This window comes from Arvicola amphibius, chromosome 9 (assembly GCF_903992535.2).
Source record: "Arvicola amphibius chromosome 9, mArvAmp1.2, whole genome shotgun sequence".
In the NCBI taxonomy this organism is placed as follows: domain Eukaryota; kingdom Metazoa; phylum Chordata; class Mammalia; order Rodentia; family Cricetidae; genus Arvicola; species Arvicola amphibius.
The window spans coordinates 5,657,836-5,675,834 of record NC_052055.2 but is presented as its reverse complement, the minus strand read 5'-3'; the positions used below and the strand labels follow the sequence as shown (position 1 = coordinate 5,675,834).

Below are 17,999 nucleotides of genomic sequence, written 5' to 3'. Positions count from 1 at the left end.
CATGACCAAATCCTGTTTTTGAATGTCTGAGGCGACCTGACAGTCTCGAAATGAGTTTCCGATTTGCTCACCTGCTTTTCTCTTAACCAAACTGTCCTGGAGCCAGTGAAGATGTCGAATAGAGAATAAAGAGGACTTGGGAACACATAGTTCTGACCATGTTGAATTTGAGCTTGGAATGCCCAGTGAGCATTTGACCGTGCAGAGTCCCTAGCTAGAGAGTTTAAGCACTGACCTGTGGATTGTAGCTGAGCCTGTAAGAGTGTGGGGTGCATCTAGAGTGAAAAGAAGGGGGCTCTGGGATACACAGTATGCACACTGCCTGATCAGAGTGGCTAGGGAGGGGGACCAATCCCAGAAAATCTACAGGGCAGTTGGGGGTGGGGGGAGACCAGAAGACACGTGCCAGCCAGTCAAGGTAGTAGACACTAACATGAAGCAAAAAAGGCAGTGCCAGGGTCTCTAGAAAGATCTTGGGAACTGCGGACCCACTGGATTTGGCAGTGAGTGGTGTGTGTGTCGTTTCTGTGGCCAAGGTTAGAACTGGGAGTCTGAGTTCAGTAGAGCAAAGGACTGCAAAGCAAGGAAAGAAAGAAGTGCTCTGATGACCTTGAGTAGCTTCTGGAAATGCACCCCAGATGAGCGTGATGAGGGCAAGCGGGCTGATGGAGATGCTGGGGGTCGTCAAGGAGTAACCCCTTGTTTAGCATGGAAAAATTAAAACTAAGTGTGACTGGATTATACTTCAGCCAAGCCAGTAATGCAGATGAGAGCCATTCCAGTTTGCCAGTGCGGTACAAACAGACTCTTAACCCAAACCGAAAAGACGGATTTGAATAGTTTGTTTTTGCAGTTTAAAGCATTCTTTCACAGCTATGGGGGGTTATGTTATGGTTGTGCTAGAGTTTATTTACATACCCAACCAATACAGTGCACTTGGGTGAACTGACTAAAGTGGCAGGGGTTACTATAACGAATGGTGAGTATTTGAGGAGATTGATATTTTAACCCTGACTCAAAGTTTATACAGTAATGCGTGTATTTCTGTGGAATCTCATTAGTATAAAGTTTTAATGAGTCTGTAGATCATCTGAAGGCTCTTTTAAAGCCACTGTTGCAGAAAGCCAAATTCTAGCATGCTGTAGATGTGCAGAACAAAGTCAGAATATCTAAAATGAGTTCAAGGAAAATCTTTGATACTATAATTTAGTTCTGTACTTGCTAAGGGGAATGACGTATGCCTTAAAATAATGTCCCTAAGAATACAGATAGAAATGTAAGTGTAGTAAACCTTAAAATAACTAATCTTGTCTGTGGTGGTGTATCTCAGCCTTGGGCTGTTGTGTACAGTGTACATGTATATTCAGGTGTGCTCAGACATGTTCATGTGTGTTCGTGTGTTTATGCACATTTACATGTCCTGTGTTCATGCAAAAGTTTTATTTTTTGGTATGTGAGCACCACCTATTGGTTTCTCATGTACTTGGTTTTTTTTCCTTTAAAACCTAATTTTTTTAAAAAAAACTAATAATAAATAATAATCTTTCTAGTTTTTCCCTAGAGTTAGTCTAGTGTTTATTTAAAGTTGGAGGTTTTATGCTGCATGATAACCTACTGTGGTAAAGGTGACAGAATAAGGCCTTTAGACTTTTCCCGTGAGGTCGTGGCAGCTGTCTCAATGAAGTAGTGTGTTATTTCAATAAATCTTTATAAGAGAATTACACTCGAAGAAATCAAGTCTTTTTCGGAACCATCATTCCTTAAAAATCAATCTTTTTTTCTTATAACGGAGGGAATTTACTCTCTGGCGTAGTGGGAGAAGACCTCAGACGCTGATCTTCTTGCCTCTGCCTCCCTAGTGCCGGGAATGGAGGAGCCCTCCACCGTGCCCAGCTCAAGGAGTTTACTAGTCACGAAACTAGCGATGGCAGCCAGATAACAAATCATCAGTGAGTAACAGCTGCCTTGATTGTGACTGGGCATGAAGAGCCCTTGGTGTGTGTGCCCTGTATTCTGGGCCGTGAATCTCCATATTCTGAGAGCACTTTGATCTGAGCCTTGGCCAATGCATTCTAGTTCCCTCTTAGGTTTGAGTCTTTGCTCTGCAGTAGGACAGACTTTAAAACATCGATGTGGGTTTTCTACAGACAGTGAGTTGTTCTGTAGACACAAGGATTTACTGTCTAATCTACATGGGAAGTAGAAAAAGACAAGATCTCATGAGTAAATTAGGGATCATGGGAGAGGGTAGAAGGGGAGGGGGAAGGAAGGGAGGGAAGCAGAGAAAAATGTATAGCTCAAAATCAATAAAAAAAAAAAGAAAGCGAAAAAAGGGATTGACTATAAGTGGTTTGGCTTGCTTTATTTTGAACACCGTCGATAATATTTCTTTAACTGCATTTTATTTCCTCTTCATCCTTGGCCTAAATTAAGTGGGCTTCAACCTCAGTTTAAAAGGAAGGATTTTACACACACACACACACACACACACACACAGAAAGAGAGAGAGAGAGAGAGAGAGAGAGAGAGAGAGAGAGAGAGAGAGAGAGAGAGAGAGAGAGAGAGGAATCTTTCTTGTGAGTGCATCTGTAATGGGAAGATTGTCCGTTTGTGAGAATGCAGCTATGATTCCTCACCTCCAGGTGGATGTAAACATCAGTAGAAACGGCTATGGGGCAGTCTTTCTGTATATATAGATATATTCTGTATGATTTTTACCCAGTCGTGACTGCAGTGAGGGCATTTGCTGCCTTCAAGTCTGGTCACCTGATCTTTTAAACTGTCAGAGTTCAGACCATATGTGGTGCCAAGTTCATCGCTTGCACCGACTCGTTTTGTCCCTCAGTGATGCTTTTTAGAGGTATATATACTGATTAGTTAATTCATTGGGACATGGTGCTCATCTGGGTTTTTTAATTTGTTGTATATTTTTATTACTTTTCTGAAAATTGTCCCAAGAGTTCTAATAATTCCTCATGTGCCCTTGTCAGCTGCTCTCCCCACTACTTTAAAATCAGCAACGGTAATTGATGAAAATAGCGTGAAATAATAGCTTGCAAAGTTTAGGTTCCACTAAAGCCTTTAACTTTCTTTCCTCTTTGTTCCTTTCTTTCTCTTTTTAAGACTTCCTGTCTAGCCAAGTGTTTTTATTTTTAGTGGGAAAGAACACAGTGTCAGATTATCTGCATGATTCTAGATAAGTAAAAGCGTATGGGCATGAATGTCTTCTTTTGGGGTGTTCAGATATTTAACCACATTGTGACATTTTAAGCATTACTTCAGAAGTTTATGGTTCAGTGGTTTAGGACTCTTTCAATACCCTTGTCTTCATTATTTTTTCTGTTATTCTGATAAAAAGCACCGTGACCCAGGCCGCTTATAGAAGGAAAGGGTTTAGGGGTGCATGTGGTCCCAGGGAATGAGGACCTATGGCAAGGAGACAGTAGGCATGGTGCTGGAGCGTAGGCTGAGAGCTGAGGGCTCAGGTCTCCACACACAGGAAGGAAAGGGTGAACTGGGAGGGGCGCAAAGCTTTTGAAATTTCAACTCCCCACTCAGCGATAACTTCTACCAACAAGCACACCTTCTCAACCTACCCAAATAATACCGCAGACTGGGGTCCTGGTGCATCTGAGCCTGCAGAGTCATTCTCATTCAGACCACAGCCCTGTGATTATGCTGGAGAGTATCAACGCAGTAGCGCAGGGACAGTTTGCAGTGTTGTAATGTCTTACCGTCTGTATCCAGTGGCCTACTTCATCAAACACTGCAGTTCCATATCTTATGGTTATCTAAAGCTCACTGGAAACAGCTTGATAATCCTAAAGATCTAAGTACATTTCCTGAATAGATATTCAACATTAGGTAGCTCATAGTAAAATGAATTTAAAAGATAAATGTGAGAAAAGATCAATGGGGGAATTGATTGATATCTGCACTTAAACCTAAAAATTCTGATGCCTGAGTGATCTAATTGGAAAATTTCCTTGCCTGCCAGTAAGTAAGGATAAGGTTCTTTTTCTAAAGGGGAAGAAAATAAAATATCAGAGTGGAATAGAGGCTGTCTAAGCTGAACCACGTCTTCCTGCATGTGATTTCATGTCTGAAGTGTTTGGTTTTTGCTTTTGTTTTTTAAAGAGATACTGTCTTTTTGTTAGGATGTAATGAAAAGCTAACATCACTTTGGCTGTCTTCCAGCTTGTGGAGAGACTCCAGAACAAATTCGAGCCCCGAGTGGAATAATCACGAGTCCGGGCTGGCCTTCTGAGTACCCCGCCAAGATCAACTGTAGCTGGCTCATACGGGCAAACCCAGGGGAAATCATTACTATAAGGTAATTCTGATCCTTTCACATGGTTGGGCTTTTATTTAGAAATATAAATGCAGTTTCCAAATATCATTGTCAGAAGTACAGCAATATAAAAATATTTTGCAGAACATAAAATAAGTTATGGTTATCATTGTCATTTAAAGAGTAAGACAATGACCCAACAAACTTGGTTTTCAGCATTTTCTATTGCCCATAGCATGTATGCTGATCTGGAACTCCTGTGGCCTCAGCCTCTAGAGTGCTGGATTACCCCTCCTGAATCCAGGATAAACACATCATATAAAGTATAATCCACTACACCCAGCTATAATAACTGCTTCTTAACAAAAGCATAATTTGCTAAATAGCTTGTTAGGATCGAGAGTGACCTTTAGCAGTATGTAGACAAACAGAACCCACCAATCAGCTCAAAGATCCAAGCCATGACTTCAGCCTCGTTCATTGTCTCCTCCTCTTTAAAGAAGTTAAAGTACGATTGTTGGTGGACACGCGTGTCCTTATATAACTAAGCATGCTATTGAACATATCTTGATTTTTTTTGCTTTCTTTGGTGTGTGATTGCATGTGTTGCATATGTGTTTACCCATATTTGCACATGTTGAGGCCAGAAGCTAACGTTGGGTGTATTCCCTTTCTTTTAGAAGGGTCTCTCACTGAGCCTAGAACTGTCTTTTAGCTAGCTCTGTGCACTAGGCTTACAGACTTGTGCCTCCACGCCACATATTCTGGGCATTGTGTTCGCACAGAAGCACTTCGCTCACAAAGCCCTCTCCTCAGCCCCCCATTTATAATTTAGAAACAAAATAACAGTTTAAGAATACAAAGTGAGGGCGGAGAGACTGTTCAGTCACCTGCAAATGAAAACCCGGGTCTGAATCACCTGTCAGACCACTCATTTGACAAACTACATTCCCCATGAGAGATGGGTCAGAAAACGCCATCAATACCTTGAATCTGGAGCTGCAGGTGCTTGTGAGCTGCCATGTGGGTGCTAAGACCCGAACCCAGTTCTCTGCAAGAGCAATAAGTGCTTGTAACTCCTGAGCCACCTCTTCAGCCCCCATATAAGACATTCCTATGAAAAAAAAATCATCATCAGCTTCATATTCTAATGTAGATATTATATAAAAAGGCTAAATTAACTTTTAAATATGTAAGTATTTGTAGAGAAAGCCAGTGTGAGAGTGGGATATCAGAAAGTGGTGTTTGGTAAGCGCTGGTGTTTGCTCACCGGCCTTATCCGGCTGTTGGGGAAAGAACATGCCTAAGAACTGCAGTTGAAGCGGAGCCACAGGGAGAGGGCAGCTCCCTTCACCGAGGCCTTGCTAAGCCAAGCTTTAGGGCTGGGAATCCTAAGCTTTAGATTTAGATGGCGCTTTGTAGAGCACCGCCTCATCCCTTCGTTTACATTTTTAAAGAGTAGGTAAACCTAGTCTACTTCTTGGATATTTTACCTCGTCAGAGAACCAGTCTCTTGAGAAATGTGTCTCCCATTCCACTTCTCTTCTGTGGGAGCAAAGCCACAGTTGGGGCTTCTCCCTTTAGTCTCCTCTTCTCCAGGCCACCTTCCCTGAAGCTTCAGAATGGCATTGTCCTCCCTGATTGACAGCAGGTATGCCCTGCTGAGGTCACAGAAACACCACCAGAGCTGGTACCTGACCTTTTGCCTGCTTTAGTTTGCAATATGACTAAGTATGAATGTGCTGACAAAATAATATGTTTACCAAATATGGGGCTTTTTCCTATAAAGCTAGAATTGAAGGGATTTGTGTCTGTGAACCTAAAAGATAAAATTGTAGCCTAGCAGTTAAGAGCACTTGCTGATCTCACAGGAGACTGGGATACTGTTCTGTCCCAGCACCTACCTACATGGAGACTCCGCTGACTTAAGTCCAGCTCTGTAAGTGACACTCTCCTAGCCTCGAGGGTACGTGTGGAACATGTAAACACACTCGGATCACACACACATACAGATACTCCATTGTCTGAAAGTCCAACTCTGGGGTTGACACCCTCTAGCCTCAGGAGTACTGCACACATATGGTGTACTTAAATACATTCAGATAGCACACACACTCGTGAAGACTCACAACTGTCTGTAAGTCCAACTCTAGGGCTGACACCTCCTAGCCTCAAGAGTACTGCACACATATGGTAGACTTAAGTACATTCAGCTAGCACGCGCGCGTGCGCACACACACACACACACACACACACACACCATATAAAATATAAATCTTTTTTAAACTTGCAGATTAGCAGCCCAGTCATGTAAACCTTGCAGATTCTTGCCAGCACAGAGTGGTTTGGGGTATTGCCATGAGAATGTCACTGTGTGTTGCATGTTAGATGTCACAAAGCAGACATTAAAAGTAGGGGGCACTGCCAAAATGCAGGACAGAGTTGGGAGTGAACCTCACGTCTACAGGTGTTTTCCCAGACCTGGGAAGGAGTTCATGGATTTAGGTGACTTTACTAGTAAAGTCTTTATTACAATAGCCATTCTTCAAATAACACGTGGATACACATGTGTGATTATTGGACTATGATCTTAAGGTTCCCATGATCATGTATAACCCATTCAGATGTACAGATGAGCTCATGATAGGAAATTTTAAGTTGATTTTTTTTATTAATAAGTAAAATAAAAAGAATATTGCTGTTCAGTTATCTGTATTTAAATATCTAACCATATGATTAAGGATAAAATGAGCATTCAACTTTAATTTTAACATAAAATTAAAATCCTTAATAATAAGAACTATATAGGAATATAGAAGTGTGCTGGGTTTTGTGTGTGTGTTTAATATTGGAAGAACCAGAACAGACCTTCAACTTCATACGTAGCCAAGGATGACCCAAATTCATAATCTTCTTGCCTCAGCTTCCTTTTTTTAAAAAAACATTTATTTATTATGTATACATTGTTCTACCTGCATGCATCTCTGCAGGCCAGAAGGGGGTGCCAGATCTCATTACAAATGGATGTGAGCCACCATATCGTTGCTGGGAATTGAACTCAGGACCTCTTGGAAGAGCAGTCAGTGCTCTTAACCTCTGAGACTTCTCTCCAGCCCTTTGCCTCATCTTCCTTCAGAAACATATTTTTAAACAGTTGAATTCAAGTGGGGAAGAAGGATCTGGAATATGCAAGTGAGAGCTCCCTGCATAGACTTTAGAGATGGAGACATCAACCACTTCTTCACTTTTCTCCCTCAGCCCTTAGACATAAAATACTGAGTCAAAGCCAGGCTCTGCCTGTTTTGCTTAAGAAGGCTGTGAAAAAACTCTAGTAGCCAGTGGTTGCCTCCCAGCAAACATGAATGACTTTGCTGCCTATCGACTCCATGGGAGAATCTGAAGGTGTGTGAGCCACCACTGGAGACCAATTGTAAAAAAAGAAACCTGGAGAGGAGGAGAGGAGGAAGGGAGGGAGGTCCATCCAAAGAGCCTCCCACAAAGTAAGCCCACACCCCAACTTCCAGACTGTATGAAAAAAGTAAGTGCTAAGGTAAAAACGCCAACATAATCCGCCTGTAACACAGCTACCCGACACTGTAATGTTTAGATATCAGCTTTCTCTTTCACTTTTTTTTATCCTCTCAGTACTTGGTAGTCTGGTCAAACCAATGAGCCAATTCCCAGAATGTTTCTTAATTTATAAAACACATCATATTACAAAGTATAATCACATTAAAACATAACTGCTGGGTATATCTGAATATTTATAATAAAGTAATATATGTTTATTGGCATGTTCATGAAAACAAATCACAGCTCTAATAGCTTCTGGTGTAAATGGTATCTTTAGATTGTTAAAAACTTAGATGTAATATGAAAATCTGACTTCTTGTAAGAGAGAGGAGTGTGTACACAGAGATCTCTGGAAGTGTCGCACGCGATTCTGGAAGGGCCGGGGACAAGCACAGCGTGCGCTGGAGCTGCTCAGGGCGCTGAGAGGGAAGATAGCTCGACAGCAGACCTGCAGTTAACACCCTCGTCGCCTGATCTGAAGCGGAGGAGAGAGAGAGAGTCAGGTTTTCATTTGTTAGGGAGCCATGTTCAGATGTGGGAAGAAGAATTGGATTCCTCATTTCTACCAGGCAGTGGCTGCTGCCCTGTTCTGTTTGACTTTTTTGCCATTTTCGGAACTGCATGATAATGACTAACTATAAAGGGATTTATATGAAAGATTATTCCCAAACTCAAGGACCAGTCACAGCAAGTGTTACTCTTGTTTGTTCCCCCTTCTTCTCCTTCCCCTTCCTCTCCCCCTCTCTCTTTATTGTTCTGATTGGCTGTCCTGGAACATGTTAGCTGGATCTGCCTTGAAGAAGTGGGTGACCTAGCCTAGCTGAAGAGAAAGAGGAGTTTCTGTAGGGCACACTTCGTCGCTCAAGCAGGAAGAATGGCAGGAGGTCAGGATCGGAGAGGGTTTCCCTGAATACACAGACAACGAGCCTGTGCTGTCAGCTGGCGTTCAGCACGGTTCTGGAATCTGCTGTTCCCTTATGAAGAGCAGGGCCCTTCTGGAACCTGAGGGCGCAATGCAGGCATAAGGCCCTAGCAGCTGGCGTGTGGTGGCTGACAGGGTGGCTGTCTGCTGCTGCGGACATCTTCTGTTATGATGCCTTCCGCTACTTCTCGTCTTTATGAACATTCTTGTCAAATTATTTTGAAGCCTCTTCCAACATTCTCTTGTTTTAGTTTTCAGGACTTTGATATCCAGGGATCCAGAAGGTGCAGTTTGGACTGGTTGACAATAGAAACATACAAGAATATTGAAAGTTACAGAGCTTGTGGGTCCACAGTCCCGCCTCCCTATATCTCCTCACAAGACCACGTCTGGATCCGGTTCCATTCAGACGACAGCGTGTCCGGGAAAGGCTTCAGACTGGCGTATTTTTCAGGTGTGGTATTAACTGCTCTTCACTCTTAGTTGGTTTTCTGAACAGTGTCTGTTTAATCATGTGTCAGCCCTCAACGATTAGAAACCGAACTCAGCTGCCTTCAGATTGAGTATCCAATTCAATGTTTCTGCGACCAAAATGAAATGTCTAATTTCATAAACTAAGGTCTATCTTTTAAAACATCCTAAATATATTTGTCTTGAAAGTGCACTTTTCTCTAAGCTTTTGCCCATATTGCAGAGATCACATGAGAGTGTATTTTCTGGTGTATGAAATACTTCTCATTACATCTAAAGCAAAAGACAGACCCCCTCCCACCAGCAGAGGTCACAGTCTCCGAGGATTTGATGTTTCTTTTCCTAAACCACTTTCCAACATGAGCAGGTCACCCACATGTGGAAAGTTTAGAGCACTGGGTGCCTTTGTCATGTTCACTCAGCCTGGAGGATCCCTGCCGCTCCTCATCCATACATAGGTTGTTAGTGGACAGGCAACAACGGCTCAGCCCGCTGTCTCTTCGGGGGCCGTGGGAATCTGCTAGGGTCTGGTTCGTTTCTGTTGCTCTTGTGGAATATTTAGCACGGCATACTGAAATAATTAGAATTTCCTAAGCACTTCCTCCCCCATCCTTTCTGAGCAATTCTCCAAACTTCCCAGACTTCTACCCTCCCGGCAGCGGAACTGTACCCGGTAATAGGCACTAATGAGCGTCGGAAAGTCACTCCGTGAACTGTTTGCAGTTGTGTTAAAAATAGACTGTAAAATGGAAGTATTTCATCATGACTACATGGAGCATGAGCAACTTTAAGTTAAGATGGCTGTTTATGAAAAGCAAGGCCAAACTCTAAAACACACTGCAGTGTGCATAATGCGGCTGTGCTTGAGAACAGAGGAAGAGCGAGAGGAGAGGGTGAAAGATTATTTGCAGAGTGCTGGTCTGGACGGTTTTTCTCCCTTCAAACATGTATATCCTTTGGCTCGCGTGTCTTGCGTCATTCTCCCAGTGTTCGGCAGTGAAATAGCATCTACACCGTAGAACTGATCCCTTCTGTCGTTAGGGGAACGTGCAAGGAGCAAACAGTTAATAGATGGAATCGCCAGGCGTGAGATGCCAGTGCCGATGTCTCACCAGGACTTAACACACTTTCCACAGGGTTTTAAACCCTATTGCTCGAGCTTAGTCATCATCGTTATATAAATATGCCTGTCTTTTGTATTTGTGGCTGGGTCTGATTTTCCTCTTCCCTCGCCATTTCCCTTCCCCACATTCTCCCAGGGAAATCCGAGGAGCCAAACTGTGCCTGTGATCAGTTCCGCTGTGGTAATGGGAAGTGCATTCCAGAAGCCTGGAAATGTAACAGCATGGACGAGTGTGGAGATAGTTCTGACGAGGAGGTGTGCGCCAAAGACGCCAACCCCCCAACCGCGGCTGCTTTCCAGCCCTGCGCCTACAACCAGTTCCAGTGTCTGTCCCGCTTCACCAAAGTCTACACTTGCCTCCCCGAGTCCTTGAAGTGTGATGGGAACATTGACTGCCTGGACCTGGGGGACGAGATAGACTGCGACGTGCCGACGTGTGGACAGTGGCTAAAATACTTCTACGGCACTTTCAACTCTCCCAACTACCCAGACTTCTACCCTCCCGGGAGTAACTGCACCTGGCTGATAGACACTGGTGACCATCGGAAGGTCATTCTCCGCTTCACGGACTTTAAACTTGATGGCACTGGTTACGGTGACTATGTCAAAATATATGACGGACTGGAGGAGAACCCTCGAAAGCTCCTGCGCGTGCTCACCGCTTTCGATTCCCACGCTCCTCTCACCGTCGTTTCTTCCTCGGGACAGATAAGGGTGCACTTCTGCGCCGACAAAGTAAATGCGGCACGGGGCTTTAACGCTACTTACCAAGTAGATGGCTTCTGTCTGCCGTGGGAGATACCCTGCGGAGGGAACTGGGGGTGTTACACCGAGCAGCAGCGGTGCGATGGCTATTGGCACTGCCCGAACGGCAGGGATGAAATCAACTGTACCATGTGCCAGAAGGAAGAATTCCCGTGTTCTCGAAATGGTGTCTGCTATCCTCGCTCTGACCGCTGCAACTACCAAAATCATTGCCCGAATGGATCCGATGAAAAAAACTGCTTCTTTTGTCAGCCAGGGAATTTTCACTGTAAAAACAACCGCTGTGTGTTTGAAAGCTGGGTGTGCGACTCCCAGGACGACTGCGGTGATGGCAGCGATGAGGAGAACTGCCCGGTTATCGTGCCCACCAGGGTCATAACCGCCGCCGTCATCGGGAGCCTCATCTGTGGCCTGCTCCTCGTCATTGCGCTGGGCTGCACTTGCAAGCTCTATTCTCTGAGGATGTTTGAACGCAGGTCAGTACCAAGACAGACTAGTTTGTGGTTTCTGCAGTAAACACGTGTCCCTGGGAGTGGGTGTGGGTGTGGGGGGTAAAACGCTTGCCACACAAAATGAGGAGCTGCATGTGATGCCCGATATTAACCCACAGAATTAAACGTGGTAGTGAACACGTGTGATTCCAGTGCCAGTAGACATGAGGATCCCTGGGGTTGGCTTACCAGCCAGCCTAATGGGCAAACTCTGGGTTTCCGTGAGAGACCTTGCCTCTGTAAACAAGGTGGATGGTTACTGACACCTGAGCTTGGCCTCTGGCCTCCACAGGAGCTTACTCTCATGCGCACATGCATGATTTAAAAGTGTGGCCCAGATGTTTGCCATAAGTCCTTTTAATGTGCTTTAGAGATGTATAAATGTTTAGAATATATAAAATTAGGATGAAAAGCCCAATAGACAAAGATAAATATAGTACAAAATATTTAGCTTTATGAGATAAGAAATATATTTACTAGGTTACTGTCTGGAGGGGATTTTGCAAACTGTTATTCTCAGTTACAGTTTTATCTTGTCTTTATAAATATGCAATAATTCCACATATCAGAGCCTCCAGTGTTTATAGCTTCCCACAAGTGAGAAGAAAATAAACGAGCCATAGTTTCACCAGGCAGGCTCACAATAAGAGGAGAGCGGTGAGCGGTCCGTGTAACTGGAGTGAGCACCCTCGTGGTGGCGGCATGTGGAAGCCCTCGCTCCAGAGGTGCCTATTGCAATATGTGAGCGGGATGTGGAAAAGAGATACCCGAGGAGCTTCTCTACGGAAGTGTGTAGAGAATAAAATAAAAGCCTTGCTCCAAGAATAAACACGTAGTTCACTGGGTCTGGAGCCTTGGAAACACAGCGGACTAACAGCACGTAGAGGGGAACTCGAGACCTGGCCGTGTGCAGTTCAGTGCGAGATACGATCTCGGCTGAGCCCCAAGGAGGCTGGACTCCAGGGAGAGCAGCTTCCAGCGCGGTCAAAGATAAACTGAAAGAAGTTAAGGGCAGAGACGGCTCCCAGGAGGCTACTGCGGGGACGGCCGCCTTTAGTTCTAACAGTTACAGTTTATCAGTTAACAGAGAGCTAAAAAGGTCTCAGCTGGTGAGCAGGCGCACAGCGCCGTGATGGAGTTGCTGCATCTTCCCCTGCAGCAAGTGTAGATCACTGAAAACCTTGACCATTCCCCAGCGACAGAACATGGTGCAGAGTCGGGTGTCCAGTTCCACCCCGCGACTGCGGGAAGTAGACTGGGGGTTCATTTCACTCTGACCAGAGAAACAATGTGTGGGACTTGATGGCTGAGGTGTCTTCTGGCTCACTTTCTTTGGGTTTAACTTTCAGCAGTTGTCTCCTAAAGACTAGGGCTTTGGGTTTTGACATCTATTATCTTTTAAAAAAAAAAATTATTTATTTATTAAGTATACAATATTCCATCTGTGTGTGTCTGCAGACCAGAAGAGGGCAGCAGACCTCATTACAGATGATTGTGAGCCACCATGTGGTATGGCAGGAATTGAACTCATGACCTTTGGGAGAGTAGGCAATGCTCTTAACCACTGAGCCATCTCGCCGGCCCCACATCTGTTATCTTATCGTGTACCTTTTACAGAGCTCTCCAGTCAGCTAGAACACAGTCACTAGGTTCTTGCCAGCAGGAAGCTCCTCTGGACACTACACTCTCCTCGGCCTTGCTGAGGGCAGCAACATTCCCGGATAGGAGCGGCTCACTGAGTCCGTTGGCTGGAAGAGTCAGCTGGTCTTCAGCACTGATGGGGGAACACTGGCGTGTGCCTTCTTTTGACCCTTTTATTCCCCTTTCCCAAGGTCGTTTGAGACCCAGCTGTCCCGAGTGGAGGCAGAACTGCTGCGAAGAGAAGCCCCTCCCTCCTACGGACAGTTGATCGCTCAGGGCTTAATCCCACCCGTGGAGGATTTTCCGGTTTGTTCACCTAATCAGGTATAATGCGGATTTTAATGCTTCGTCATTTAGTGCTTTTAAAGTTTCTATGCAGTAAAACAGGAACCCTTAGCTTTAGGAATTTTCACAGTCAAGCAAATATTAAATATTTGGAGAAATGAATTTATAACTTTTTATTATATTTTAAACAGAATCTATAAAATTCTAATTTTTATGATTATGATATGATTGTTCTTAGACATTTTCCTTTTATAATGAGTACACTGAAATTTAAAATTTTCTGATTGAACACTTAGAGATTTAGGAATGAATACTTCATACTAACAATACTAACAATGTTACTTAACCAGTTTTAAGTGAAAGTAACTGGAGAAGTTCTTTGCTCCTCATTTGAGGGAGAACTTCTGGCTGAATTTTGCAGTGTTTAAAAATTTGGTCTACTTTCTTTGGGTTGTAACTCATGTTTCTTGATTCTTCATATTTCTCAGTAAGTTTTTTTTTAAATATACCAAGGTTCACTTTAGTCAGGATTTATACGCATTTAGATTTTAAATGTGTTCACAAATGTCTATAAAAATGATTCTCAGACTTAGAACTGAAAAAATAGTATTTTCTCAGTGATCTAACTCTTTAAATACAGAACACCATTTCACTTCTGGCACGTGCCACCTTATTTGAGTGTTCAGCAGATTCTTGGTAAGAATTTGTAGGTTTTGAACATATTTCCAGGTGTAATTTATAATTCAGAATTTATACGAGTCAAAATTTAGGGTATAAAATGAAAAAACACTATAGTTTCTTTATATTGTTGACCCTGCCGCAGTCAGAGTTTCTTTGAAGGTGGGTGAGGGAAATGGTTGGCCCCGTCTACATCCTCCCATCTTCCTCCCCTCTGTGCCTACAAAGCCACAGACCCTGCGACTGCTTACTGCTGGGACCATTTGCAAGTTCAGGGGCTTCCCCAGCTCCCTCTGGTTTTCTAGCTCACTAAGAGGATTTGAAAGGCTCACTGGGCACTGTTTGCCCACGAGATTGCCATGATTCTGTTCTGTGGGAGGACACAGATTGAAACAGACCGAGGAAAAGTGCAGGGCAGAGTTCAGGCAGCCCAGCTGGAGGTCAGAGGACAGCTTGTCTGGGTCCCGTGGGCTCCAGGTATCAGACTCGGGGCCAGGCGTGGGGGCTCATGCCTTCACCTGATGAGCCGTCTTGCTGGCCCCTAGGTTTCTTTTAGTTGAGCAAGATACTTTTATTATGTGCAATTAATTTGTGAAGCATGTCATATTTTAAACTCTGTAATTTTTTAAATTACCCATTTTTAAAACTAATATGGTTTAATCCTAAACTGAAAACGAAGCTAATTCTTAAAATTGAGGAGTCCAGATGTATACTCTTGATTTCTAGTCTCTGTTACAAGCGTGCTCAGCCCGTTGTTTGTGGCAGTGTAACCGGACCCTCAGTATTCATTCACTCCGTCTGGAAACCAGCTCTGAAATGCCATTCCCACATGGACAGGACAGTTCAGCCTGGTAAAGCAAAGCTAACCTATTAACTTATTTAAGAGGGTAAAAGATCGTAAATATAAATAATGCCAGGTCACTTAGTGAAATATCCTAGAGATTTATCAGTCTTCTGGTTGTAAATGTATTTATCTTCCTACACTTGGTACAATTTTAGGATTGGGTTCTTATTGACGTTTGAAATAAAATAACTTAGAATTGACATAACTATTACTGTAAAGTTGAGATTGAAGTTAGGTTAGAGCTGAGGGGATTTACTTCATCCCCCGACCCCTGAAACAATGGGCCAAAGAACGCCCATTGATCTTGATCTTGACACTTCATTATTAATTGTCTTACTTTTTCCCCTCTTTATTTTTTGCAGGCTTCTGTTTTAGAAAACCTGAGGCTAGCTGTTCGGTCTCAGCTGGGATTCACTTCAATCAGGCTTCCTATGACCGGCAGATCCAGCAGCATTTGGAATCGTATTTTTAACTTTGCAAGATCGCGTCATTCGGGATCGTTAGCTTTGGTCTCGGCAGATGGAGACGAGGTTGTTCCGAGTCAGAACAGCAGCAGAGAGACGGAGAGGAGTCACCTTCACAGAAGCCTGTTTTCCGTGGAGTCTGACGACACAGACACAGAAAGCGAGAGAAGGGATACGCCGGGAGCGTCTGGTGGGGTGGCTGCGCCGTTGCCCCAGAAAGTCCCTCCCACGACAGCCGTGGAAACCGCGGTGGGAACCGGTGGGAATTCCTCAACCCAGAGCACCCGAGGTGGCCATGCAGATGGAAGGGATGTGTCAGGTGTGGAAGCCCCGAGTGTAAGCCCAGCCCGCCACCAGCTCACAAGTGCGTTAAGTCGTATGACTCAGGGCCTGCGCTGGGTACGGTTTACATTAGGTCGGTCGAGCTCCACAAATCAGAACCAGAGTCCTTTGAGACAGCTTGATAACGGGGCGAGTGGAAGAGAAGACGACGATGATGTTGAAATGCTAATTCCAGTTTCTGACGGAGCTTCAGACATTGACGCCAGTGACTGCTCCCGACCCCTTCTTGATCTGGCCTCAGACCAAGTACAAGGGCTTAGGCAGCCTTCCAGTGCCGCGCACCCTGGAGTCAGAACCGGGAACCGCGATGGCCCCTGCGAGCGCTGTGGCATCGTGCACACGGCCCAGATCCCAGACACTTGCTTAGAAGCCGCGATGAAGAGCGAAGCGAGTGACGACGAGGCTTTGCTGCCGTGTTAGGACGGCGCACCAGAGAGACCGGAGCTGGAGCAATATCCACAGAGAGACCGCGAGCTGGAGCAGTATCCACAGAGAGACCGGAGCTGGAGCAGTATCCATTCGTTGTTTCGTAGCTTCACAACTAAGCTAGTTTTAGTTTAAAATGAAAAGATGCAGGGTGATTTTTTTTTTTATTATTATATGTTAGCCTGCATGGTTAAATTAAACACCGTGTGACTCTGTGAGCTGGGGTTCGCCGGGTCGGCAGCTAACAATGCATTGTGTATTGGTATGCCAGTCGCGTTCTCCCGTTTATTTTTACCTGTTTTGTTTTAAATCCTGGTACTTTAGTTTAATAGTAGAAATATGGCTGCTTTAATTCCCAGTCTTTTTATCTCTCTTACGTTAAAAGGTTTGTTTGAACAAAACAGTACCTTCTTTTAATTGAATCTTTTATGCTCTTTGACACTATGTTATTTATTATACTAGATGCTAAGGTTATTATTGTACAAAAAAAAAAAGAAAACCCTTGCGATCACCTCTTTATTTGCATAACATTGTCTGCTACTGGGTTTCATCCTATGGACCTGTCAAAGGGAAAAGAATTTCCTCTTACATTTAACACACAATGATGTAAAATTTGCGTAGAGTTAGATAAATTGCTGTCAGAAAACAAACTTTTATAGATTTTCTAATGCTGACTTTAATACTCTCACATGGTACAGACCAAATGGTAAAATCCCAAGATATTTCTGTTTTCATCTTGATGTAGGGACAGAATTAAGCGGATGAAGATACTCTACTATGCATTAAACTTTGAACTTTATAAAACTGTGTACAGACATTGTACACGCTAAGCTCCACCTGGTAATGTCTTTCTCCAGTGCAGGGGTGTGCGTGAGTTGGGGAACTTTATAAACTGTGTACAGACATTGTACATGCTAAGTTCCACCTGGTAATGTCTCTCCAGTACAGGCGTGTGCGTGAGTTGGACCCTCGGGCTTTGCACTAGAGTCCTACTAAGGTCTCAGATGAGCTTGGTGCCCAGGCACTACCACTTTAGATGCTATCCTTTGCTACCACAGTGACTATATATTTCCATAGCTTTGGGGGGTGGGGGACCATTTTTATTACAACTTGAACTTGCTTTGCTGGTTTCATATTTATTTGTTGTATTTAAAAACTGCATTATTGTAAGAATGATTTTTTTTCCAGTATATTTTATTATTGGGGTTGGGAGGGGAGTCACCACTGTAATCTTGAAAAGCAAATTAAGTTGTTCAGATTGCCCCCTCTATAAATAGGGTGAATTACAAAACCCCATTTACTATTTTTTTTTAGTGTCAATTCTTGTTTATTTATTCTTTAGCTGTCTGTTTTAGTAGCTTAATGATTGGGTATGAAGATGTGTTTGTGTGTGATTATTGCTATTTATTACATTTTGAATACTTTGCTGAATGTCATTTTAAAGCATGTTTGAGGTCTTGTGTATCTGTCCTGTTATGCCGTCAGGAATACCTGACTAAAATGTTTTAATATGTATCAAAAATTAAAATAATTTTTTTTATTGCCTTGAGGTACTTTTTAAAATCAAAGTTGTTCTTTACTTTTGTTGACTTTCAGTTCACTTGCCAAGTCAGGCTGCATATAATACAGCTGAAGCCGTGAAAGGAGCCAGTCACCGGAGATGGGGTATTCCAGTCAAATTTC

The 17,999-nt window shown here is 43.7% G+C and overlaps 1 protein-coding gene across 1 annotated transcript in view; it reads left to right on the top strand.

Annotated features, from left to right (window-relative positions):
• Lrp12 (LDL receptor related protein 12) overlaps nt 1-16,343 on the top strand; it is a gene marked incomplete at its 5' end in the record, with an annotated part of 73,593 nt that extends 57,250 nt beyond the window's left edge. Inside the window, 5 exons of the mRNA XM_038343767.2 lie at nt 4,198-4,333; nt 9,038-9,240; nt 10,517-11,621; nt 13,469-13,601; nt 15,447-16,343. Coding sequence (XP_038199695.2) covers nt 4,198-4,333; nt 9,038-9,240; nt 10,517-11,621; nt 13,469-13,601; nt 15,447-16,310 — 2,441 coding nt within the window. The remainder of the gene's footprint in view (nt 1-4,197; nt 4,334-9,037; nt 9,241-10,516; nt 11,622-13,468; nt 13,602-15,446) is intronic.
• Nucleotides 16,344-17,999: the final 1,656 nt, after the last annotated feature.